Below are 26,632 nucleotides of genomic sequence, written 5' to 3' on the forward strand. Positions count from 1 at the left end.
TCCAGGTGGGAAAGGGCGGTGAAGTGCCATGGTGCGTCGTCGGTGGATCTGTTTTGACGATATGCAAATTGCCATGGGTCCAGCAACATGGAACAAATGAAGTCCTTGACCAACCTCTCAAGCATTTACTGACAATCGAGGTGAGGGCTACGGGTCTCCAGTCATTCAGGCAGGTTACCTTGGGGTGTTTGGGGACAGGCACAATGGTGGACATCTTGAAGCTCTCAGGAACAACAGCCTGGGACAGGGAGAGGTTGAAGATGTCTGCGAAGACTCCTGCCAACTGGTCTGCACATGCTCTGAGCGCGCCCGGGATGTGGTCGGGACCTGCTGCCTTCCGGATGTCCACCCGCAGGCTCTGCGCACGCCGGCCTCTGAGATGATCAGCAGGCTGGTCTCTCGGGCGCGCTGCCTTGGCTGCCGAACCGAGCAAAGAATGTATTTAGCTCGCCTGGGAGGGAGGTAGAGGAGTTCTCTTCACCGCTGGTTCTCCCTCTGAAGTCCGTGATTGTCTGTAGCCCTTCCACACACCTCTCACGTCATGGCTCTTGAGCTTCTCCTCCACCTTGTTCCTGAACTCCCGCTTGGCAGAGCCGATGGTCTTCGGAGGTCGTGGCGGGCTCTTTTGTATTCCGCCATATTGTGCAGCGCGAACATCGCCATTTATCCACGGTTTCTGGTTGGGATAAATCCGAACCGACTTGGTAGGAACAACGTCATCTATGCATTTCTTGATGAACCCGGTGACTGAGGTCACTGACGTTGTTGTCCGTCGCGACCCTGAACATATCCCAGTCCGCACGTTCAAAACAGTCCTGTAGCATAGACTCCGATTGGTCCGACCAGCGTTGCACTTCCTTCACAGCGATTGGTTGCTGCTTAAGCCTCTGCCTGTAGGCGGGAGTAGTTGGATGGAGCGGTGGTCCGATTTGCGAACGGTGGGCGGAGGAGGGCTTTGTATCCATCCCGGAAGGGAGTGTAGCAGTGGTCCCCTCGTGTTGCTTTTATGTGTTGGTAGAACTTGGAGAACTTTCTTCAGGTTCGCTTTGTTGAAGTCCCCGCCACAATGAAAGCAGCCTCGGTGTGCCGACTCCTGCTCGCTGATCGCCAGAGTTCCTTCAGCGCTATGTCCGTGTTAGCTTGAGGCGGAATGTACACAGCAGTTACGGTGACTGCCAGAATGGTCGACACATGAGCATTAGGTACTCCAGGTCCGGGGAACAGAACGACTTGAGAGTATGTACACGACTTTGGTTGCACCAAGATCTGTTTATCATGAGACATACCCTCCACGATCTTTACCAGAGAGAGTCTTTGTTCTGTGTGGACGGAAAATCCTGCCGGCTCGATGGCTGAGTCGGCAACATCCTCCGACATCCATGTTCCGTAAGGCAGATGATGCAGTTGTCCTTAGTTTCCCGGTGGAATTGAATACGAGCCTGTAGCTCGATAGCTTATTGTCCAAAGACTGTACATTTGCCAGTAAAATGGTGGGTAGTGGGGTCGATTGGCTCGACGTCTCAGCCTAACCAGCACGCCAGCTCGCTTCCCCTCCGTCGGCGATCGCGCCTAAAATGGACGGAGATAGTTCCGCTACTGTTCCTGGCGGGACGTCCGAGTAAGAGTTGAAAAACTCTGGTAGGCGGCGAGCAACTGCCGATCCAATCTCCAGAAGTGTGCATCTGTCGTACGTTAACCGGCTGCTAACGTTTTGTGCAAAAATAGTCGCAATAAGAAGAATAAATATAAAAAAACTGCTACAAAATCCGGGAGCTCGCAACACAGCGGCCATCACGTACGGCGCCATATCACACTAAGATAGAGCGGGGTTTACACGAACGGCAGAAGAAATCCACCAGTCCAGTGTGGACACAAGTTCTTTGGAGGAAAGCGAGAGCACTTTCTGAATGAACTCACATGTTCAGTGCATATGACTCCAGGCCTCATCACAAAGAGGCAACAGATCCAGTGTTGTCCTGAACCATTACTCCTCCAGCATTCATGTCCATGTCATCATTTCCAGCTTCTCCACCCCAGTTGTTGATGTGTATACATGGTGGATATCTTCAACTCTCCCAGGATGCCATCTCCTTGATGTCCTGTATGTGAAGAAAATTAGAAAAAAGACAAAAATGTGTTTATATTCAGATTGATTGGCATTCAGTTGAGTATTAAATCAGCATATTTATTGATACTCAAAATCAGACATTTTCTAAACCTAATCAACAGGTGTGAACTGAGTTCTTGGTGCCGTGTTGACACCAAAAGCGTTGCGAAGCTCTGCGAGGGGCGGGGCTTACATCCCACAAACGTCTGAACATCTAACGCCCTCGTGTTTGAGTTCATAACATTAATAATATCATATATATATTTATACATGACATCACCGCTAGGCTCACACAGCTCGGTCACTTTCACCGATGAAGTTACTGTTACGTCTGAAAGACTTCCGCTTCCAGCGCTACGAGAGCGGAACATTTAAACGCTGTTATCGTGTAAACGCGTCGCCCACATCGCGACGTTCCAAACGTCCCAAACGAGCCGCCCGGAGAAATGTTGGATTCGGTCGCGCGAAAAAATTGCGTCGATTTTGGTGTGAATGCACCTTTAGAGACATTAGGATCTTAAAACATGTTCTGTTGCTGGCTAGAAATTGTAGAAATGTTTCAACCTATGGTAACCTTAACAATACAATAATTTCCTTATACGTTCTCTGAATGGACTGCTCTCTTTAACTAAATTAGTTAAAGAGTGTAAATTGTGATTTAAATTTTCAGAAGATGCCAAAAGTCTGATTGTGAAGCGATAAATTCTACTTATCCAGTTTCACTTAGAGCAGGGGTGTCAAACTCATTTCCCCCGTGGGCCACATCAGCATCATGGCTGAAAAGGTTGTCACTGAAACATATAAACGTGTAAACTACTACCCATCATATTGTTAAATAACTCTATATTTGTTTATTTGAGTGTAGAAATAGTGTACATAAGAAATGTTCTCTAATATTATAACATACATCCATTTAATTTGAAACCTTCAAAATAAAAGCACAGGATGTTTTTCTTACATTTCTTGAGGAAAAGGTGATTATAAGTCTTTCAAGTTGTCAGGGGCCACATGAAATGACGTGGCGGGCCAGATTTGGCCCGCGGGCCATGTGTTTGACACATGTGACTTAGAGCAATGCTGACGAGTACGACCAGTCTGATCTGCCGGCCGCTGCAGGTTAAGTGCCTTGCTCAAGGTGGGTACTGCTCTTTTAATTCATCCACCTTGGGATTGAATTGGACCTTTTCAGTCACAAGCTTCTCTATCCTGTATTTCACCATTGTCTAATTGTTTTGTTGTGTGCGTCTTGGATCTTGCAAATATACCAGGCTATGCTTGAGATCTTCAAACAGACAGAATTTGACTAAACATGTACATTTCAAAAAATGGCTCTCGAGCAGTTCTCAAACTCAAGCGGTGAGGCGCACTCTAGTGGGGCGTAGTGGTATTGCAGGTGGGGCGCAGGGGGAAATGCAGAAATAAGTATAAAGTACGAAGACAGAACGTATCCAGCCTGCAACCCTGTTTTAAAGAGTTGTAGTGGAAATCAGGCTCATTTCCAGCTACTAATACAAATACAACTTGCAGTGTAAAACTCCTTATTACCAAATATTTGAAACTTGTTTTGTTTAGTTTTTTCACAGATTTCACTTTATTGTTATTATCTTGATAAGATAGCCAGTGCAAAACGGGTTAATTGCAGCCCCAATAAACTATTTGTTGCCAAATATGAGTGCTTCTTTGCACACGTATAACTGTATTTGCATTGTTCTACCAAAGTGACTGCACATTGTATTTTTCTGATGGAGCAATCTAGTTTAATTGAAATGGATTGCAATTTTCTGTATTCTATTATTTGAAAAAGCATAGATGGAGAATACAATATCAGCATATACCATTTTGTTACAATTTCTTTGGGACATGAACATGTTCATATCCAAAGTGGTGCAAGACAGAAAAGGTTGGAGAAGCACTGCTCTAGAGGATGGTTCACTCAATTGGTATGAATTTAAATTAGAGAATTTATGTGAGAGGGTATATTAATAACATTGATGATTTTTGTTTAGACCTTTCATATTATAATTGCTAACTATTTCAGAGCTGTCAAGTTAACGTTAGACTAACTGTATTAAGAGTAAAAAAGTGGTTTGTTTTCATCATTGATCTAAGCGAGAACAAGACTACATCATATGATTGTTGAATTAATATTGAACACTTTATCAGGGGAGAGCGCGAACGCAGTCCCCCACTACCACAAATTATGCAGTCGAGATTTCTGCATTTGAGAAATTCGCAGAGGTCAGCTCAGCCGGAGTGCAATGGCCAAGCCTCGCCCTGGGTGAACCACCTTCTTGATCATGGTATCTCCCCTGCCAGGTAAGTATGAGTTGTACACGTCCGAGGTCGGGGAGTCTTTCACAGACAAACCGTGTTGACTGATGGGGCTGAACATATATATATATATATATATTACTAATAATACAGACTATAAGAGGTCTGATAACCTACAGGAATTTAATATGGAGGAAAGTTATGTGTACAAGGTTGACAACGATTATTTACTTGAGACATTGTGGTCATATTTCCCATCATGCAATGCTGTATTTACATATTAAAAGCCAACCTAAAATCGCCAGCTGTATCTATTTATCTCCAACAAATATGTAACAGTTAAGCAGTGAGTTCAGACGAGACAAAGCTAAATAAAACTGCTGTTAAAATTAGTTTGATCCACATTTTAAATTCAGAGGAAAGAATAAAATCACATGTTCTCTGCTTCTCTCACATTACAACCACTTCCTGTTTCTTTGTTCACTGCTGGTGAGCTACTGACATCTACTGGTCTGGAGTATGAACAACGCTGGTTGTTCAGCAAATATAAAGATTACAGTTCTACAATAGACTGAACAGGATCATGAAGGAAGGATTTATTGCATGTCTGTTTAGGTTTAGCAAGACTTGATGAATTGACAACTGGTTATATACAGTGTATGTTTCTGTGTTTGGCTAACAGCTAAATAATAACAATGATATATCTTATATTACTTAACTTTTGATCTAAGACCACACACAAGAGCTGTCAGAATGTTCCCTCTTGGGAAACAAGTATTATGAAGTTTAACAATAGATGTGAGTAAATAAAGTAATATTTTCCATGTGTGCTCAAATGTGTAGAGAAGTGCAGCAATGTATTACATTAGACACTATGACTCACCAGTTAAACGTCTATAACAGCAACTTACATCACATACTTAAAGAGATAGAACATCTGAACAACACAGACACAACCTGTACATAAGACGAGGTAATGTAACTCTGAAGGAGCTCATGGTAGTTTTAAAGATATTATTTTAGACACCTTTGGGGGGTGCACCGTTCCTGGAGGTACTGCAATACCAGGTCGATGCGTGGAGTGGACGGAGCAAGCCCCTATTCCATCTCCCTATTCCAAAAATCAATTTAATATATGGTCCCCGGGTAGGGGACGTATCAGATATTAAACTGATAAGAACAGATACTACACTTGATCTTAGCCAAAAGGCCGAGAAGCGATAACATGACACAGCAGCAGAGGAGGACCCAATGCTACACACAGTCAATCTCACTGATGGGTCGGGAAATTAACTGCAACTCTTTGTATCGCCATATGAAACAGGAACAATGTACAATAGTAATAATGTACCACTGGAGTGGTTTCGTTTTCGATATTGGTGGTACGCTGTCGTCTAATAGGAAGTAGAAACACGATAAATATAATTGCCGACTTGCAGACACTTTGGGGTTCATATGATGTTTATAAAAGTTATTCATTTCTTAAATGTCGTGTCACGAAGTTGTGACAGATGCTATGCATGAATAATAAACAAATGCTGGTGAGTTTATAGTATGTAGATACATATGGGTATAAACAAACATGGCCGCCGTATCTGTATATAATATGGATGACGTTATTTTGAGTATTGTTGGAGACAAAGCTAACATATTTAATGAAACTGACACTCACCGGAGACAGATGGACAAGCGCTCCGCAGCTGAGATTGAACGCCTGTAATTGGTGTCCAACCGAGAGATCCGAGCACCGATCCGAGCCAACAGGTCATCAAACTGGCTCCTGGTTAGCCTGAAGTGGCGCTGGAAGCGGCAGTCATCCAGACGCAGTTCCTGGAGAAGACGGTGAAATTCACCGAGTTGTGTGCGGCGACGGAGGATGTCATGAAGCCAAATACGAGGGCGTCTGATATTCTGACGTTTGTGGGATTTCCACAACAAGTATAATGCGGAAATAGTGGTTATTCCTTCCATGGCGAAAATAACAACAAAATTACGGAGACAAGCCACAGAGATAAGCCCCGCCCCTCGCTAAAGATCTAAACACTTTGTGTGAACACAGCATAAGAGACATTTAGATCTTAAAACATGTGGCTGGCAAATGCAATTACACTGACTTACCCTATATTTCCAAATGAGATGCCCAGCATCACCTTCTTCAAGTGAGATGTCCAGAGGATGGCAGGCCTTTGAGGGTGGACAGCACTGTTCGCCTGTGTAAAAAGATTAGAGTGGTTTAAATATCTCTCAACATCAATAATTACCAAAAAAATGGCTATAAATTGTTAAATATTTCCAAATTAGTGGAGCAAGACAGAAAAGGTTGTGGAAGCGCTGCTCTAGAGGATCGTCACTCAATTTGTATGAATTTAAACTCATATGTGCACGGGCATATTAATAACATTGAAGCATTTTATTTCTACCTATTACCTATTTTAATTGCTAACTACTTCAGACCTGTCAAGAAAACTATCTTTTGACGAATTATATTAACAGTAAATAAAGTGGTTTGCTATCATCAATGGTCAGAACTATAAGATTTATACTTTGGTGAAGGTGATTATTGGATTAATATTGAACACTTTATCAGGGGAGAGCGCGAACGCAGTCCCCCACTACCACAAATTATGCAGTCGAGATTTCTACATTTGAGAAATTCGCAGAGGTCAGCTCAGCCGGAGTGCAATGGCCAAGCCTCGCCCTGGGTGAACCACCTTCTTGATCATGGTATCTCCCCTGCCAGGTAAGTATGAGTTGTACACGTCCGAGGTCGGGGAGTCTTTCACAGACAAACCGTGTTGACTGATGGTGCTGAACATATAATATATATATATATATATATATATATATATATATATATATATTACTAATAATACAGACTATAAGAGGTCTGATAACCTACAGGAATTTAATATGGAGGAAAGTTATGTGTACAAGGTTGACAACGATTATTTACTTGAGACATTGTAGTCATATTTCCCATCATGCAATGCTGTATTTACATATTAAAAGCCAACCTAAAATCGCCAGCTGTATCTATTTATCTCCAACAAATATGAAACAGTTAAGCAGTGAGTTCAGACGAGACAAAGCAAAATAAAACTGCTGTTAAAATTAGTTTGATCCACATTTTAAATTCAGAGGAAAGAATAAAATCACATTTTCTCTGCTTCGCTCACATTACAACCACTTCCTGTTTCTTTGTTCACTGCTGGTGCGCTACTGCCATCTACTGGTCTGGAGGATGAACAACGCTGGTTGTTAAGCAAATATAAAGAATACAGTTCTACAATAGACTGAACAGGATCATGAAGGAAGGATTTATTGCAGGTCTGTTTAGGTTTAGCAAGACTTGATGAATTGACAACTGGTTATATACAGTGTATGTTTCTGTGTTTGGCTAACAGATAAATAATAACAATGATATGTCTTATATTACTTAACTTTTGATCTAAGACCACACACAAGAGCTGTCAGATTGTTCCCTCTTGGGAAACGAGTATTATGAAGTTTAACAATAGATGTGAGGAAATAAAGTAATGTTTTCCATGTGTGCTCAAATGTGTAGAGAAGTGCAGCAATGTATTACATTAGACACTATGACTCACCAGTTAAACGTCTATAACAGCAACTTACATCACATACTTAAAGAGATAGACAATCTGTACATAAGACGAGGTCATGTAACTCTGAAGGAGCTCATGGTAGTTTTAAAGATATTATTTTAGACACCTTTGGGGGGTGCACCGTTCCTGGAGGTACTGCAATACCAGGTCGATGCGTGGAGTGGACGGAGCAAGCCCCTATTCCATCTCCCTATTCCAAAAATCAATTTAATATATGGTCCCCGGGTAGGGGACGTATCAGATATTAAACTGATAAGAACAGATACTACACTTGATCTTAGCCAAAAGGCCGAGAAGCGATAACATGACATAGCAGCAGAGGAGGACCCAATGCAACACACAGTCAATCTCACTGATGGGTCGGGAAATTAACTCCTATTTTTATATCACCATATGAAACAGGAACAATGTACAATAGTAATAATGTACCACTGGAGTGGTTTCGTTTGCGACATCAACTATATACTTGTGTTCGCAGATGTCTTCTTGTTTATTTCCGGACACGTGGTCCGCTGTCGTCCAATAGGAAGTAGAAACACGATACATTTAATTGCCGACTTGCAGACACGCTGAGATTCATATGATGTTTATAAAAGTAAGTCCTTTCTTAGATGTTGTGTCATTAAGTTGTGAGGTTGAGAAAAAGTGATGTAACTACGCTTAAAATCTCCCTGAAGGACAACAACTGGAGCTCTGTCTCTGTCTCTGGTGGAGAGCAGAGCTCACGGCACATTTCACCGTCTTCAGCCTCTCAGTTACAGAAGAAAACCCAACATCATCCAAAACAGAATATAAACATAAGGAGACCATAATGAAGAAGAGGCCATCGTCCACATGTGTCACGTTACCTTCCTAGTAAATTCATTTATAGTCCTGAATTCAGTTATAAACCGCTGAAATAGCAGAATAAGATGTATTACCGGATGACCTCGTGTTATAATACTGTGATAAAAGATGGAGTCTCGTGAAGTACCGTTAACCAGCCTTTATAGGGGCTGAAAATATACACCAAAGTTAAACTGAAGCGAGCATGACAGCCCAATGAATACAGGTATTGACACGACTTAGTTTTCACTCTGCGAAATAAAAATGTATTATAAAAACAAGACATTGTGTTGAGACGGGCTAGCTCGCAGCTATCATTAACTTAGCTAACCGTTAGCTAGCTCTAGCAACACACAGGTGCTGCGGTGAAACACGACAAAGAGCCGAACACTACTTGCCTCCAGTTGTTGTCTTAATAAAGTACGCTCTATTGTTTCCATATAATATGTCGAGGTATTTAGTCAAAGTGAACTTACTGCAGGTTGTCTTCATAAATGATAATTGATGAGGTGTTCCTGCTCAAACAGCAGCGATGTCTCGTCTGTGCTTGACCGTGTGCAAAATGACGTCATCTGGACCTGCGTTATAGTTATCTGGATGTAGTGATATTATATTTGAACAATGATTATAATAATTATTGTTACATTATAATAATCTATTCATATAGAAAATGTTATCAAAACAAATGCTACATGAATGTATTTTTGTTTTCATACAACAAATGAAAAACCAGATCACCTTCGTCTCCATGAGTAAACAGCATACACGACGTACCGAGGGAGCACAACAGGTTGAAGAACCACAAGTTATTGTGTCCAATGCCATAAATACTGCGTATAATTCCCTCTTTTCTCAATGTGCTGCTCTTGTAAGCTGCACTTTGACTCTAGGATAAAACCAAACCAGTGACTATTCCCAGTGACTATGATTTGGCTGAAAAAAGCAGGTGAAGTAAAGATACTTTCTGCCTTTACTAACAGTAGTTTTTGTGTACTCTCAAAATATGAATAACAAACAAAGGTTGTTCTGTTACAGTACCATCTGCTACACTGGCAGCAGCAGCCAAGGCTCAGGGTTCACCAGTAGATGGTAAATGCATCAACATTGTGTACATTCATTGAAACATTATCTGTCCTAATTCCACTGTGCTCCTCTTAGTTATTAAACATGAGTTGATTATTGTTGTGCGATGCTTCTCTCCTTGCAGCCCCTGCATCTCCATCTGTAAAGAGACCAGTGCCCGTTCCCCAGGAGCTCATGTGTCTGATGCCAGAAGCAGCACGTCATCCGTAAACAGAGGCGACAATTCCTGGTGTGTCGTACTTTACCTGTATTTTCATCTTAAACATATACATATGTAGTGTACATCAAAGCAGTTGTTTATTCATTAAAAACTTCATGGATGTAAACTAGATACAGGTGCACTGTTTTTGGAGCAAAAGTAGGCAGCACTCCAGTGTACAGCTTGCTGAGTTTTTACAAACTTCAGTGTAGATGTCATGTTACATTCTTGCTTAATCTTGTTGTCAATAATAATAATAACATGTTCAATGTTCTCTATAGTGTCAGAGGCGCTCCTGATTTCTCCTGAGACGTCTGCAGAGCCCGGTCAACTGCCAACTCCACAGAGAGCAAAGTCAGTATTTTAGTGTTTTGATTTTATTTGGTTGTGTACATTTTCAAAAGATGAAATAAAGTCACACCCAAAATCATACTAATTTCTCCTTTACTATGTCTTTATTCTCGTCTGACCAGGTGAGCCATTACCCAGGCCAATAGCTGTCCCCACCTGTCCTCCTCCACAGCTTCCTGGCTACGACCATGATGTCCGCCAGTGGAACTGTTCACAGCAGCAGAGGATCTGGATGAAGGCGGCTCCCTTTGGAGAGTCCAGTGATTCGGACGGCTGGAACGGGATCATTGTGTCTTCTCACTACCTGACTGACTGCTTGCTGCACGAGGACAAAGAGCAGGAGAGTGCCATCAACACACTTTTGCAGGGCACCTTTGGACAGGCTTTCCGCTCAGACCACATAGCAACATTGCAAGGAAGATCACCTTCTCATCCGGCACCATGTCATCGTATGCGATTATGAATGAGAACTGGATGATCCTTTCATGGGGGGTGGTACAAGAAAATATCAATGTTGTCAAATATAATTATATTTTCTATTATAAAAAAACACCTGCTGTGTTTTAATGTGATTCAATCTTTGTTTGCTCAGTTTATTTGAATGTGTGCTGTTGAATCGACTGTGAAATGCAACACAAACACCAACTCATCCTCAGTTGACTTCATGTAAATTAGTTGGAGGCAGATTCAAAGATACAGGAGTGAAACTAGAACATTTGTAAATCAAAATATTCATTTGAATATAGTTCTGTACGTAAAGTTGTCCCATCACACACACCTAACACATGCAAGTACTTTTAAAAGTACTTACTGTACTACAGCTTACTACAGAAACGGTTTAATCAGTGTACAATATACATTTATATTGTATGTTTAGTTTCCATCCTGCCAGGGACAGAAGTTTTTTAATTCTAAAGTTTAATTATTTGTATGTGCTTTTATTGACTAAAATTCTGTTCCAGTGCATGTGCTCAGGAAAACACGGACGCCTCAACATGGAAGGAGCACTGAACGGGCCGACCGGGCTTTCTGTTTCCTAAAGCAGACCACAGACGGACCGAGGACCTGAACCCTGATCTCTGGTCTTTGGTAGACCTGCTTTCACCACGAGTGTGGTCTTGTTCTTGATGAACAAAGCAATGACAGACAGAGACCAGAGAAATGTTGCTCAGTTCCTTTGAGTTCAGATGGTCAGTCTGTTTAGTAATGAAGAGTTTGCTCAGTGTGCTGCTTGAAAACATAATAAAATCATATTTGACTGGAATAAAAACAGCCAAGCTGCATTGAAGCTGTTCTTGAGGTTTGTGTTTGACACTTTATGTGTTCCAAGTCTAGACTCTATTTGAGCTGAAGTACATAAAGAACTGTGGTCATGATCATTACAATGTTTTATTGAAGCAAAAGAAGCATCATAACAATGAAAAAACACATCATTAATAATATATAACCTACATTCAGGATTCTGGATGTCAAAACTACTGAAGAATGTTCTTCATTATGAAAAGTAAAAGCACTTATGCAGCATAAACTCTTTTAGATAGCTATAATATAATAAACAGCACGTAATTCGATTTATTACTCATTAACATGCAAGTAGTAGAACCTCAGACATTCAGGAAGATCCGGTTTGGAACCCTTATTTCTTTTAGAGTGTATTAACTGAAGCTGCCAGATCAATGTTGTGGAGTCAAAGTTTAAAGTACCATGAGATGGAAACAGGGTACTTCCCAGAAAAGGGTCTGTACTTGGGCACTTTGGTTCTTTCTACCATTGATGAAGAAGAAAGGAGGAAGAGGAGGAGAAAGTAAGCCTCTGACCAGAGTGGATTGAAAGAACATTACAGCTCATCTCTTCTCTTCTTCTCTTCCTTGTGGAAGACTTTTCCATCCGACTGCTTCTTCCAGCTCAGTTTGATGTCCTCGTTCAGCCCCTGGTCCTTCAGCCTCTGTTTGAGCTGAAACATAAAGAAAGAAGAACTCTTCACTAGACTGATGTTTCCTTACATCCTGCATCCTTTCTCTCTCTGTCCTCATGTGAAAGCTCTACTCTAGAAGAACTCTGGTTTCCACTAGAGCATCTTTGTTGTTTCCATGTTTTTGGACACAAATAAATAAAGTAGCCTACTAGAATAAAAACGGGAAAGGCGAGGCCGAGCATCCGAGATCAGCTAGGCCCGACCAGCGCACCCGGTTTGGGCCAGTGCATTTTACACCAGTACCGGGGAACATGCCGCTGCGCCCTGCTAAATAAACCCCGAGAGGAAGCCCTTCTGAGCCGGTGCAGCATCATCCTCGACGGGGGATCTGCCTCCGTTCATCCAGTGTGCGTAAAGTACGTGCGATGATGCGTCGACTACTGACCCGGCCTGACGCATGCGCACTGTCGGGGGGGGTCTCAGAATAAAACATCAACGCTATGATATTGGTAATTAACGACATGGCTTTCGGTCCTTGAAAACCACGTGATGAAGTTTAATGATTGTCATGAACTGCATAATTGTTATGCATCCTTTATGTATTGCGAACACTCTCCTACTTCTAAAATTAAAAATAATTTCTAACAGCCTCTGGGTCAGCTGTAAAATGTCTCATGCTAATTTGAAAAGTAGTAACTGGGATGTATCTCCAGTACAAAGAGAGTAATGTTATGTTTGTTTAGTTTGCTCCTTGTCTTTATTTAGTTGTCTTGTTTGTGTACACATTATGTAAAGCATCTTTGAGTGTCTAGAAAAGTGCTATCTCAATTCGAAGTCTTATTATTATTAAGAGTGCATGCAGAGCCCTCTAATATGCTTCAGTATAGTTATGCAGGGATGAGTTTTGTAGGCCGACCCTTGAAGTCAGCACCGTACTGGTTGCCTTATTAGCAGACTGATAGGGATGCTGATGCTCCATCATTAGGACAACACACCTGTGGTCTTTGGCTGGGTCTCTTCCTTGTAGGCAGCGGCTTCTGCTGCTCTGTTGCCACTGACGAGGCTATTTGAGGCTGATGCTCCCCAACAGAGTGGCAACATGTGTTCTGGTCGCTATTGACGGCGAATGCCGAGGTCGTCCAGAGCAACGGCACATCCTGGGCGGTTGCCGTTGTCCAATTCAGACAATCGCGACGGTTTGTACAGGTGGGACAAAACAGCAAATGGGGCGTTGAGTAAAAAAGATCTTTTTCAGGGTGCCCGGCATTGCCTCGCAGGGTAAACCCATAGCGGAGCCCATTAGGAAATAGAACAGTGTTGCTCATGACGAGTAGACTTTGAGATGCGTGGTTCTCACAGGACAACGACCCTACAAAGAGAATACTTTACAGCAAAAGGAGTTTATATGGTTGATGTTTGGATCCTTCCCAAAACTTCCACATGTATCTCAGCACAATAATGATAAGAATGTCCCCGATAGTGGACTGAATGATCACAGTTATTGTGTACGTTACACTTTTATCAATGCTTTTTATCCAAATCTTAAACTTTCACGCTTCATTAACCTCTTACACTCCAAGATCAGGACAGTTCAGCTCATCGTGTGTTTATTGACTTTATTACGATGTAACGGTAGTGAGGAGTGCTTATCTTGAACATTGGCATACAAACTACACGGCATGAGTCCATTCACACATTTGCTGGAAGACATCGGCAATATTTCCGTCCCTGCAGGAGGAAGTAGATACTCCTCTTTAGTGTCAGAGGGGGACCTTCCTTCACGGTTTATTTAAGGCTTTTCTCATCGGTCTGGATTCTGGAAGTTGTTCTGGATCACACAAGTAGAAATCAGCATAAATAAGAGCAGACTTGCCCTGTGCTTTTTCTTTCGTTCGTTGGACAGCCCCGATTGGTCCTCAGTCTGACGCGGCTCCAGGACGTCCATCCTACAGTGAGAAGGTCAGAGGAGGTCCAGCAACAGAAACAGTGGAGTTTAAACATTCATTCATTTATTTACTCACATTGATTACATCTGTTGTTAAACTTCTTTCCCAGACGTGCAGCCTCTTCAGAGTTGAACAAGTCTAAGAAAATATTGTTTAGTGTTATTGTATTTTCTAGTAAAAGTTTGGGGTCTATTACTTGTGTATCTCTCTTACCTTCCACAGCCTGGCTTGCAGCAACCAGTTCAGCCTCATCATTTGGCCATGATGACACATCACACCTGGTGCTAACCTGTGATTAATGGACAACAAATGTAAAGTAACTATCAACATGTTATGACGTAGCAATTTTGTAATTAAGAAATAGCCCCAAAACACTTTAAATAATAAATAAATCAACCCTCTCTTGGTCCTTCTCCTTGATGAACCTCCTGAACCACTTCATCTGCACGCTGGTGATGTGGGTCACTGGTGTGTGCAGCCACCTCCTCACAGAACTGTGGGCCTTCTGAGTGAGCTCCCTCTGCTCAGCACTGACCTGCTCTGGCCGGTCCTCCTGGGCGAGGTACTGGCTGTAGAGCTCCCACATCTCCTGAAAGGTGTGATGCTCAAACCCTCTCTGGCCATAGATACAACTGTCGATGTGGGCCTCAAGCAGACTGGAGACTTGTGGGAAGCTCTCTGCATCCTCAGTGAGGAAGTCCTTCACCCACTGGTTCCCCACCTTTCCCTTTGTCTGTGGGTTTGTTGTCTCCAGTCTGTGCTTGTCCAGCATGCTGGAATCATATACATCAACTTAGTACTTGTATCATTAATATCACAGATAATGTGTGAAGATTAATAATAAACACTGATGATAGTTTTGTGGAAACATATATACAGATAATTTATTTTAAGCATGCCAGATAAATTGTACTTAAAATGCATGATGATGGTATTAATATAATAAAGATAATATAACATGCTTACTACTTCATGTAGCCCACATCGTTGGCCACGAGCCAGTGGAACGGAGCATTTCCATACTGGCTGAATGGAACCACCAGCTCTCCCAGGCACAGCTGACGCGATGGAGCGGGGACGCCTTCTGCTCGAAGGAGCTTCTCAGCGTGGGCCAGGGCCGAGGTCGGGTGGAGCAGCTCCTGTTGGGGAAGACCTTTCTTTTCTCACTGTAGTCCCGGGCCTCTTTGGTGGCGATGATGACGGCCTGCTGACGATGTCCAGGAGCATCTGGGTTGACGATCCGTATGATGGGGTTCGCCATTTTCTAAAGTAACTCAAAGACACTTGTCGAGAAACACCACTACAACAAAATAGTGTTATTATTGTTAGATGAGGTATTGTTATGTTATAATAATTAATTATTAATATAACAATGAACGTCAGAGTACAATAGGCCACAATATTGCCCTGATTACAGCTCCTCAGAATAGAGATCTCTGGGAGAGAGTTATTATTATGTTATAACTCATATATCATAATAATAACTCCTGGGCTGACGAGATAGACTGATTCCACTGATATGTTATGGACTTTTCAGCTTGTTTTATGTTACTTTCATGGCAAAAACATTCAAGTGTGCATGCAATCTTACCAGTAAGATATCAGAAATATGGAACTAGAGTTGGGTAGAGTTGGAAGGACTGATGGAGCAGGTAAGCAAGGCAGTATGGGCTGTGTGGAGGGGCCAGCCATCTCAGCGGTTGCTGAGGATGCAGAGAGGGAGGGCACAGGTCTGGTGACGGTGCAGGTGGCAGGGTTTTCCTAAGGGATAGTAGAACAAGTGGTGGTGGAGGCCGGGACAATGGTCTGATTATGTCCGTCCTTCCCTTTCAGCACTTTAGTCCCCGCAGTGCTGGGTGTGGGCACATACTCCATCAGAGGGTGGAGGGGTGGAGGGAGGACTGCCGGCTGGTGTGGTGCTGGAGGGAGGTCAGCAGATGAAATTGAGGCCGTTTTTGTGACCATAGAGGACTGCTTGGTGGCATGCAGGTTCAGGAGGCGCTCTTGATGGCGGATGAAGTCCCGTACAGTTTTGACATTGATCTTTGGCAGAGGAATGCCTGCTTTGCACAGGATCGGATCCTCTACCAGAATCCGGTGTTGGACTCTCTCGTGCGCCTTCAAGATGGTGCTCTTCTCAGGACTGCTGCGAGATCCGTGAGGCGAGCGCAACCACAGCAGTTTGACCAGCGTGTACATCAGCCTGTTGTGCTGAGCGCTGATGTCCTGTTGAGCCGGTGCGTAGCGCTTGGCCATCTTCAGCCTCTGGACCACAGCAGCGTCAACAAGATCGTCCCTCTTTGTGCGGCAGTACCGGGTGTTGCCCCAGTGAGTTCTGTACAGCTGGTTGAACTGCTGCGGCTGCTTGTCATGCTCCTCCACTGCATTCCAGGCTGCGAGGACCGTGTTCCTCTGCTCACTGGAAAGAGTCAGCTTGTCCTCTGTCAGGCTAATTTCCACCAGAGCAGAGCAGAACTTTTCCAACCGTTCGAAGCCAGGAAGGGGGTTTGGACTGCAGGCATCCTCCTGCTGAAAAGGGGCAAAATACCGTCCACACGGGGAGAGAAGACCGGACACTTCTTAAACATGTGCAAAAAGAAAAGCGGCGCGCGCTGACGTAAACATGTAATTTGTGAGTCGGCGGGGCAGAATCGCGGGTAATCGAGCTCGGGGAGTGGGAAGACGTGTCATATTCAAACGTGCTGCTTGCTGATAAAATACTGCGTTCTGTGAAATCCTGACGAACACTTACATCCTGCATGAATGTCCGGCAGAGTGGTCGCATCTGCTGACTCAGAGTGGAGCTGAACATCAGGACCTGCTTTTTAGGATGCACAGTCATAAAGACTTCCTGGAAATCTTGCCTCATGCCTGGTTCACAGAAAGGTTGGATGGATACAAATTAATACAGAATTAAACAGGGTGCGCAAACAGATACCCCAAAGCGGAATCAATGAGAATGAAGACCCATTTAACAAAAACTCACTTAGCTGCTCCAACACTCTGTCGCATTCACTGAGGACCAAGTGCTTGACGTTGTTAAGGTCAAGTGTCCGGCGTCCCAAGCTCTTGCCTCTGAATGATGTCATCAAAATAGTGTTGAAATGGTGTTGGTCCCACATCATTCTAGCAAAAATAATTTAAGTTTAGTTTTATTTCTTACATCTTGGAAACAAACGCAAACCCTGTCACCACTGAAGAATGGTTGTCTTGGATTTTGGCAATAAATATGCAGGTGAATACAGTCCTGCCAAAAGCTTCCTTTTTTACTATATGTAAATCCAAGTTAGGATAAAATAGTAGCGCTATAAAAAAATATTATATTACATACCACAAAGTCTTGCTCCACAATGATTGTGTCATCAATGTCACAATGTCCTGCTTTTGTAAATTTTGGAAATGTTTTTCAACATTACTCTCACTGTGTGAACTGGAAAAAACCACCGCTGCACTGATGACAAGTTCGTCCAAGTCATTAAGGGTTGTTGCCTGTGTCATTATACCCAAGACGTGCATGGCCAGGTGGTAATGTCTGGGGGCACTGAAAGAAAAAGGTTGTGAAATTAGTATTACAAAGATTTCACATGTTAAAAGATCAGAAATGATAAGTATGAACAGCAATCACTCACTGTTTTCGACATAAATCTTTGGCATTCTTCATCACGTGACTCAGGCAGATGCAGAATTGTTAGCCCTATCAAGTCCTTTTCCAGTCACAATGTTGTAATATTTGCTGATCAGCTCCTGAAGGCTGACTTCACAGAAGTTGTACGACAGTGATTGGAGAAGAACGATGGAGCCATCACATACTAACATTCCTGGCCTTTTCTTCACTCGTCGTCCGTGGATTCTTGTCAGATCTGTCACAAAGCTCCCAGGAAATATGACACAGATGAAGTGGTGTGGTCACAGGTGATATATGTGGCTACAGGGACAGGAGAGGATCCTTTTGATGGATTTCTCACGACCATTTCGTAAACATAAAATGGTGCAGTTTGTCCCTTTGCTCTGTGAACAATGCTGCCCGTCGCGTCCAAATATACAATGTCGTTCTTGCATCGCTCATGAAACAAATTTAAAGTCCTGTCGGACCAAAGCATAACGCCTTTAGGTTGCCCGATTATCTTTTGTATCACAGCATCCTCACAGCCTTGCTCTTCCTCCAGCATCACTTGCAAACTTATATCATTTTGTGCGGTCGTTTTTTCCCTACTATTACATGACCGTTTTATAACACCGGTTGTTGGGACCTCGTCTCTCCATCCCGATGCCACGACACTGTCTTCCAGCTTATCCAGTTGTTCAAGATGGAGGCTTCGAGGCAGTTTGTTGGTGAGGCATCCGCCATGTCATCCCTTTCACCAGCACGCACAGGCCGTCTTTTGAGTTCTTCACTGTGGTGCCACACTCCGTCTCCATTAAAGGTCACAAAAGCCTTGAGGGAAGATTCATCAAGAACTTTAACCTCAACTTCTACCGGGCAGTCATCAAAAAGGCAATAGCCGAAACAATTAAGCAATGGCGGATGCCGAGTGGACCCAATTGTTTGGACTGTGTGATGCTTAAATGCAAAGCTGCAATAGGGATGGACACTGCGTATTTCCCTTGCTATTAAATGTGTCCAGTTCAGTGTTTGAAAACGCCGTCTCAATTGGGTCTTCCTGAGTTTTTTTCCACTCATTTTCAGTAATGAATAAAAACAGGGCTGCTTAGGCAATTCATGAGTTAAATATTCGTCCTCATTTTCGCTTTCATCTGCTGATGAGGATGTTGCAGAGCCATTTTCTGGCGTTGTTGATACCAACTGCAAAACACAATTCAATAAAAGCAGTATTGGTGACAAGTTTTCGTCAAATTGCTGCTTTGACAAGTCAAAACATCACCTTGGGAAAAAAAGGTTTGATAGTAGGAGGAGCATGAACGGGAACAAAAATGAACATAGCTTAACAGACTGTTACCACTTACTGCTTGGAAAACTACAAGTTCTTTTGTATTACTTTAAAGCAACATTATTTGAACAAACATTGTGTTATACAGTATTCTGCATACAGTTATCTCATTATTGACCATTGTAATATTTACTTCTGGAGATGTGGTCTGGTCATCTTGCTGGCAGGGCACTGGGCATTCGGTGGTGTGGTCATCTGACTGGGGGGGGGGGGGCTGGCCCTTTTGAACTGATCTTCTGATTTTGAAAAAAAAGGAAAAAAAAGATTTGGTGTCTAATGGTAATCAGATATTAATACATATTTCAATGGTAATGTAAAACAGGTTACCTTTTTGTGTCGGAAAAAAAGCTTCTGGGACTATGAGGAAAAAGATATATAAAGCACCTCAAACATTAAATAAATTACCGATTTCTCGTAAAAATGTAGCACTTTAAATTTGAAAGATCTCTAATTGAGACAGTTTATATGTTTGATTTCCAGGATAAAGGAAGTCAGGAATGTCTTAAACACAGCTGCATCAGTCATTGCCTGGGACTATGAGGAAATACATATATAAAGCACCTCAAACACTAAATAAATTACCGATTTCTTTAAACATTTAATTTGAAAAATCTCCTAATTGCAACAGTAAATATGATTGATTTCCAGGCTATGGGAAGTCAGATATGTCTTGAACACATAGTCTGACTTTTATTTTTATAAACTCTTCCTTAGAACAGTAAAAATGTTTTAATGTTAGCATAATTCAAGCTAAATCTCAGAAACGATCTTTCTATATATTTATAAAGATACAAAATCAGTTCATTGTTTACTTTTATATGCTAGTGTGTGATTTGTCGACATCTTATTTAGAAAAACGGATCTTTCACGTGGTTCGTTCCGCTAACTTTGAAAAACCGGATGTTGTGTCATGTAAATCCTTCCGCTAACTTTATCAAAACCTCGCGCTCCCGATCGAATGAGTGTACCGTCAACATCAGTCTATAGGTGCACAGAAATGCAAGTGTCGGCTGAGTTGACCACGGAGATCCGAGTGTCGGCTGAGTTGATATGCGTTTTTGTCAGTGCTCCATGTGAACGGCTTTTACCAAAAATCTTGAATAAATACCTCCTTGTCACCACCGTTAGAGCATTAGCCTCATCGGGACCATTAAAACTATTACAACTTTAAATAAAATGCGCATCCGTCCGTAACACCTTTAGCCGTACCATCAAGTTTGACTTAACATAAAATAAAGGTGTGCTTCCTTTTAACATTTCAAAATAAAAGTCTGATTTAGCTCTCTGAGGAAGTAGATAAAACATATACAAAATTATTAAAATACAATATAAAAAAGCATACATCAAAACCAATGAAGCAGATACAAAAGAAGGCAATCAACACAAAACAATAAACCTTTTAAGGGTTATTTACAATAACCATGTTTAAGCTAGCTCAGACGAGCTAGCCCTAACTACTAACGCAAGGGTCTGATATCCGTTTTGTCAGTGCTCCATGTGAGCGGCTTTTACAGGAACATGACCGAAGATCTTTGAACGACATCATTGTCAATCGTCGTTTTGTGCTCTTTATTTTTAAGTATCGGTTCTGGCACCGTTTAAGCACCGGTATCGTTTTAAAAGTACCAGTTTAGCACCGGTATGTGGGGGGGGGGAATCAAACGATACCCATCCCTCCATATGGGCGGTTTATGTAACTTTAATATAATAAAGGGAATGGCATTTAAAAAACAAGCTCATGACTAAAATGCCCCTCGCCTTCAGAAGGCTGCTCAAAGCCACTGTCGACGATGGCGCGGAGGAGCTGTGGTTTTATCAAGTCGCTTAAGTCAGAGCTTTTGCTGGGGATCTCCATGTTTCCAGGTGGGGTTGTTTGTGGCTCTTAGTCTTCTGCAATATAAAAGTCCGATTTAGCTCTTACTCTTTGTCAAGTGGCACATGACTAATACAGACACCTTGAGGGTAGACAGAAGAAAAGGCTGATTCAGATGCACCTCTTCAACTTAATGCATTTGTGTCTGTATATGATGCAATGGGGCACACCACGCACATTCACGTCTGGTCATCGCGCATCACTCCGCAGAAATTCCCATTTATTTTCATATTCATAAGTGCAAACCATATTGTAAATCACATTTCAACAATATTCCTAAAAATAACAATATTACACATTACATGTTTATTGAGCCAACAATAGTCTTGACGGGCATGATGGTGTGTGGCGCCAGTTTAGCTAGCGCAGCACACCGGCCAATCAAAACTAGTCATTCACACACAAACGTATATGCATACATTTAGACATCCATCTCCGAGCTGTTTAGCTGCTAAAACAGTAACTTCATCCAAACAAACTTATTTACTTATCATTCTTTCTTCACCCACCTGTAAACAGGACACACAAATGACACCACGCACATTTACGTCTGGTCATCGCGCATCACTCTGCAGAATGAGGACACGTCACTCGCGACGTTGTGGTCGTAAATCGCTCCACTGTCGCAAAATAGAGCGTCACCCTGCCCCCTGCTGGCAGCAGGGTGATATGTACAGTCTATACAAATTGAAAGCAGCTCACTTCTTAAACAATTATGTTCACTATGAAACATATTATTTGTCAATTAACACAAAACACATTACACACATGTGCAAACACATTGGTGGGCGTCACATTTACGTTTTTGCCATTTTAGCTCGCGTTGTTTACACAACTGGACTCATACCATGCCTCCGCCGAGAAACTGAGGCATTTAGCACCAGAAGAACAAGCCTGGGATTCTGGAGCCGAGACGTCGGCCGCCCTGATTCTTGACCGTCCACACGGCGAGAGAAGACCGGCCACTTCTTAAAAATGTGCAAAAAGAAAAGCGGCGCGCGCTGACGTAAACATGTAATTTGTGAGTCGGCGGGACAGAACCGCGGGTAATCGAGTTCGGGGAGTGGGAAGACGTGTCATATTCAAACGTGCTGCTTGCTGATAAAATACTGCGTTCTGTGAAATCCTGACGAACACTTACATCCTGCATGAATGTCTGGCAGAGTGGTCGCATCTGCTGACTCAGAGTGGAGCTGAACATCAGGACCTGCTTTTTAGGATGTGTAGTCATAAAGACTTCCTGGAAATCTTGCCTCATGCCTGGTTCACAGAAAGGTTGGATGGATACAAATTAATACAGAATTAAACAGGGTGCGCAAACAGATACCCCAAAGCGGAATTGTAACAGGACTCCTGCTGTCCCCCCAAAGCACCAAGGATCAGCCACGAACAACGAGGTTCCGTTCGATGACATACTTTATTTGTTTCATACAACACAAAGCAGACCGCAACCCTGCGCCTCTGCTCACTTTCTTCCTGCCCTCCACTCTCAACAGAGCTTTTATGAGGGCGGAGTCGGCTGCTGACTGATTGCCAATGAGCCAGAGCAGCTGCCGAGGCCAAATTGGAGACAGCTGCCACATATCCCCACCACCCGATTTAGGCTGGGGCTCCATCCGGCCTAACCTACTCCCCCTCCCCCCCATGAGAGCTTGGGCAGAGGAGGGGGCTCTGGGGGACCGGGCTCAGGACGAGGGGGCTTTGGGGTCGGCCGGGGCGGGGGGATGGGAAGCTGAAGCCCGCCGGGACAGGGGCCGGCAGCGCCGCGGGGATCGGGGTTCATCCACCGGTTCTATTTGCTCCAGCGTGGCGATCAGACTTGGCTTGGCACAGGATGTCAGCGCTCAGGATTGCCAGCGGTATGCATTCTTTTTGAACTGAAGAAAACAAACGGAGTCAGTGTGTTTGTGTTTATCATTAGAACAACAAGTATGTTAAGCTTTAAAAACTGTGCAGATTGTTATTTGCGTTTATGAAATACATAAGGTAGGGTTAGGTACCGAAATCCGGTGTCAATATGGGACCGATTCCTATACGACCGGTGCCACCCGGAACGAAACGCAACGCACATTTCGGTGCCTGAGCCGATTGAAAATGAACAAAACAATTATTTTTTAACTTCTCTGGTAACTCCGCCCTGATTAGATTGCCTATCATTTAACTTAGAGCAATGCTGACGAGTACGACCAGTCTGATCTGCCAACCACTGCAGGTTAAGTGCCTTGCTCAAGGTGGGTACTGCTCTTTCAATTCATCCACCTAGGGATTGAATTGGACCTTTACAGTCACAAGCTTCTCTAACATGTATTTCACCATTGTCTATTTTATTTTTTTTATCATCTAATTTCCTTCGAAATGTGTCTTGCATCTTGCAAATAATCCAGGCTGCGCCGGAGATATTCAAACTGAGACCGAATTTGACTATACATGTACATTTCATCGAGTGGCTCTAGAGCAGTTCTCAAACTGTGAGGCGCACTCCTCTCCTGGGGCGCAGTGGTATTACAGGTGGGGCGCAGGGGGAAATGCAGAAAGACCGTTATTGAAAAATTCACATATTACAAAAGTATAAAGTACGCAGACATAACGTATCCAGCCTGCAACCCTGTTTTAAAGAGTTGTAGTTGAAATCAGGCTCATTGCAGCTACTAATACAGATACAACTTGAAGGCTCACAAATATCTGCACTAAGATTTTATTTAGTCCCATTTCATATTATAATTGCTACCTACTTCACAGCTGTCAGAATACTATCTTTTGACTAATTAAATTAACAGCAAAGAGAACAGTGTTCATCACTGTTGAGCCAATCTTTACTGCTTTAGAGAAGATGACTGTTGAATTAATATTGAACACTTTATCAGGGGAGAGCGCGAACGCAGTCCCCCACTACCACAAATTATGCAGTCGAGATTTCTGCATTTGAGAAATTCGCAGAGGTCAGCTCAGCCGGAGTGCAATGGCCAAGCCTCGCCCTGGGTGAACCACCTTCTTGATCATGGTATCTCCCCTGCCAGGTAAGTATGAGTTGTACACGTCCGAGGTCGGGGAGTCTTTCACAGACAAACCGTGTTGACTGATGGGGCTGAACATATATATATATATATATATATTACTAATAATACAGACTATAAGAGGTCTGATAACCTACAGGAATTTAATATGGAGGAAAGTTATGTGTACAAGGTTGACAACGATTATTTACTTGAGACATTGTGGTCATATTTCCCATCATGCAATGCTGTATTTACATATTAAAAGCCAACCTAAAATCGCCAGCTGTATCTATTTATCTCCAACAAATATGTAACAGTTAAGCAGTGAGTTCAGACGAGACAAAGCTAAATAAAACCTCTGTTAAAATTAGTTTGATCCACATTTTAAATTCAGAGGAAAGAATAAAATCACATTTTCTCTGCTTCGCTCACATTACAACCACTTCCTGTTTCTTTGTTCACTGCTGGTGCGCTACTGACATCTACTGGTCTGGAGTATGAACAACGCTGGTTGTTCAGCAAATATAAAGAATACAGTTCTACAATAGACTGAACAGGATCATGAAGGAAGGATTTATTGCAGGTCTGTTGTATTAGACTGCTTTAGGTTTAGCAAGACTTGATGAATTGACAACTGGTTATATACAGTGTATGTTTCTGTGTTTGGCTAACAGCTAAATAATAACAATGATATGTCTTATATTACTTAACTTTTGATCTAAGACCACACACAAGAGCTGTCAGATTGTTCCCTCTTGGGAAACGAGTATTATGAAGTTTAACAATAGATGTGAGTAAATAAAGTAATGTTTTCCATGTGTGCTCAAATGTGTAGAGAAGTGCAGCAATGTATTACATTAGACACTATGACTCACCAGTTAAACGTCTATAACAGCAACTTACATCACATACTTAAAGAGATAGAACATCTGAACACCACAGAGACACAACCTGTACATAAGACGAGGTAATGTAACTCTGAAGGAGCTCATGGTAGTTTTAAAGATATTATTTTAGACACCTTTGGGGGGTGCACCGTTCCTGGAGGTACTGCAATACCAGGTCGATGCGTGGAGTGGACGGAGCAAGCCCCTATTCCATCTCCCTATTCCAAAAATCAATTTAATATATGGTCCCCGGGTAGGGGACGTATCAGATATTAAACTGATAAGAACAGATACTACACTTGATCTTAGCCAAAAGGCCGAGAAGCGATAACACGACACAGCAGCAGAGGAGGACCCAATGCTACACACAGTCAATCTCACTGATGGGTCGGGAACTTAACTGCAACTCTTTGGGTCGCCATATGAAACAGGAACAATGTACAATAGTAATAATGTACCAGTGGTCTTGTTTCGTTTGCGACATCAACTATATACTTGTGTTCGCAGATGTCTTCCTGTTTATTTCCGGACACGTGGTCCGCTGGCGTCCAATAGGAAGTAGAAACACGATACATTTAATTGCCGACTTGCAGACACGCTGAGATTCATATGATGTTTATAAAAGTAAGTCCTTTCTTAGATGTCGTGTCATTAAGTTGTGAGGTTGAGAAAAAGTGATGTAACTACGCTTAAAATCTCCCTGAAGGACAACAACTGGAGCTCTGTCTCTGTCTCTGGTGGAGAGCAGAGCTCACGGCACATTTCACCGTCTTCAGCCTCTCAGTTACAGAAGAAAACCCAACATCATCCAAAACAGAATATAAACATAAGGAGACCATAATGAAGAAGAGGCCATCGTCCACATGTGTCACGTTTCCGTCCTAGTAAATTCTACACGTCATTTATAGTCCTGAATTCAGTTGTAAACCGCTGAAATAGCAGAATAAGATGTATTACCGGATGACCTCGTGTTATAATACTGTGATAAAAGATGGAGTCTCGTGAAGTACCGTTAACCAGCCTTTATAGGGCTGAAAATATACACCAAAGTTAAACTGAAGCGAGCATGACAGCCCGACGAATACAGGTATTGACACGACTTAGTTTTTACTCTGCGAAATAAAAATGTATTATAAAAACAAGACATTGTGTTGAGACGGGCTAGCTCGCAGCTATCATTAACTTAGCTAACCGTTAGCTAGCTCTAGCAACACACAGGTGCTGCGGTGAAACACGACAAAGAGCCGAACACTACTTGCCTCCAGTTGTTGTCTTAATAAAGTACGCTCTATTGTTTCCATATAATATGTCGAGGTATTTAGTCAAAGTGAACTTACTGCAGGTTGTCTTCATAAATGATAATTGATGAGGTGTTCCTGCTCAAACAGCAGCGATGTCTCGTCTGTGCTTGACCGTGTGCAAAATGACGTCATCTGGACCTGCGTTATAGCTATCTGGATGTAGTGATATTATATTTGAACAATTATAATAATAATTATTGTTACATTATAATAATCTATTCATATAGAAAATGTTATAAAAACAAATGCTACATGAATGTATTTTTGTTTTCATACAACAAATGAAAAACCAGATCACCTTCGTCT

General features: G+C 42.5%; 1 protein-coding gene, 2 long non-coding RNA genes and 6 other non-coding genes across 16 annotated transcripts; 1 reads left to right on the plus strand and 8 right to left on the minus strand.

Moving 5' to 3' along the window:
• Window positions 1–4,267: 4,267 nt before the first annotated feature.
• LOC130211396 (U1 spliceosomal RNA) lies at window positions 4,268–4,431 on the minus strand. Its single transcript, XR_008835032.1, has one exon. It is a non-coding gene; the product is annotated as a U1 spliceosomal RNA (small nuclear RNA).
• A 978-nt stretch (window positions 4,432–5,409) lies between these two features.
• On the minus strand, window positions 5,410–5,600 carry LOC130211411 (U2 spliceosomal RNA). Its single transcript, XR_008835046.1, has one exon. It is a non-coding gene; the product is annotated as a U2 spliceosomal RNA (small nuclear RNA).
• A 1,362-nt stretch (window positions 5,601–6,962) lies between these two features.
• On the minus strand, window positions 6,963–7,126 carry LOC130211426 (U1 spliceosomal RNA). Its single transcript, XR_008835056.1, has one exon. It is a non-coding gene; the product is annotated as a U1 spliceosomal RNA (small nuclear RNA).
• A 985-nt stretch (window positions 7,127–8,111) lies between these two features.
• LOC130211412 (U2 spliceosomal RNA) lies at window positions 8,112–8,302 on the minus strand. Its single transcript, XR_008835048.1, has one exon. It is a non-coding gene; the product is annotated as a U2 spliceosomal RNA (small nuclear RNA).
• Window positions 8,303–9,831: 1,529 nt separating this feature from the next.
• Window positions 9,832–10,901, plus strand: LOC130211254 (uncharacterized). Its single transcript, XR_008834976.1, has 4 exons — window positions 9,832–9,915; window positions 10,034–10,138; window positions 10,390–10,462; window positions 10,582–10,901. It is a non-coding gene; the product is annotated as an uncharacterized LOC130211254 (long non-coding RNA).
• A 3,074-nt stretch (window positions 10,902–13,975) lies between these two features.
• Window positions 13,976–18,446, minus strand: LOC130211169 (uncharacterized). 7 transcript variants are annotated; one of them, XM_056441850.1, is made up of 9 exons: window positions 17,950–18,446; window positions 17,652–17,861; window positions 17,307–17,446; window positions 17,073–17,191; window positions 15,912–16,849; window positions 15,287–15,584; window positions 14,534–15,093; window positions 14,396–14,458; window positions 13,976–14,320 (listed from the first exon to the last, which is right to left on the minus strand). In XM_056441850.1, the coding sequence occupies exons 3-5, from the start codon at window positions 17,443–17,445 to the stop codon at window positions 16,082–16,084; spliced, it is 1,026 nt and encodes a 341-aa protein (XP_056297825.1). In that variant the 5' UTR covers window position 17,446; window positions 17,652–17,861; window positions 17,950–18,446; the 3' UTR covers window positions 13,976–14,320; window positions 14,396–14,458; window positions 14,534–15,093; window positions 15,287–15,584; window positions 15,912–16,081. The 7 variants fall into 7 exon arrangements, with proteins under 7 accessions (XP_056297825.1, XP_056297823.1, XP_056297824.1 ...); XM_056441848.1 differs by having other exon boundaries at window positions 15,287–15,620; XM_056441849.1 differs by having other exon boundaries at window positions 14,534–14,609; window positions 14,856–15,093; window positions 15,287–16,849.
• Window positions 18,447–20,964: 2,518 nt separating this feature from the next.
• Window positions 20,965–26,443, minus strand: LOC130210875 (uncharacterized). 2 transcript variants are annotated; one of them, XR_008834867.1, is made up of 3 exons: window positions 26,363–26,443; window positions 21,652–23,019; window positions 20,965–21,159 (listed from the first exon to the last, which is right to left on the minus strand). It is a non-coding gene; the product is annotated as an uncharacterized LOC130210875 (long non-coding RNA). The 2 variants fall into 2 exon arrangements; XR_008834868.1 differs by lacking the exon at window positions 20,965–21,159 and having other exon boundaries at window positions 21,332–23,019.
• On the minus strand, window positions 24,004–24,167 carry LOC130211397 (U1 spliceosomal RNA). Its single transcript, XR_008835033.1, has one exon. It is a non-coding gene; the product is annotated as a U1 spliceosomal RNA (small nuclear RNA).
• On the minus strand, window positions 25,164–25,354 carry LOC130211413 (U2 spliceosomal RNA). The gene has a single exon (XR_008835049.1). It is a non-coding gene; the product is annotated as a U2 spliceosomal RNA (small nuclear RNA).
• Window positions 26,444–26,632: the final 189 nt, after the last annotated feature.

The sequence above is a fragment of the Pseudoliparis swirei genome, chromosome 20 (genome assembly GCF_029220125.1).
Source record: "Pseudoliparis swirei isolate HS2019 ecotype Mariana Trench chromosome 20, NWPU_hadal_v1, whole genome shotgun sequence".
NCBI classification, from domain to species: Eukaryota; Metazoa; Chordata; class Actinopteri; order Perciformes; family Liparidae; genus Pseudoliparis; species Pseudoliparis swirei.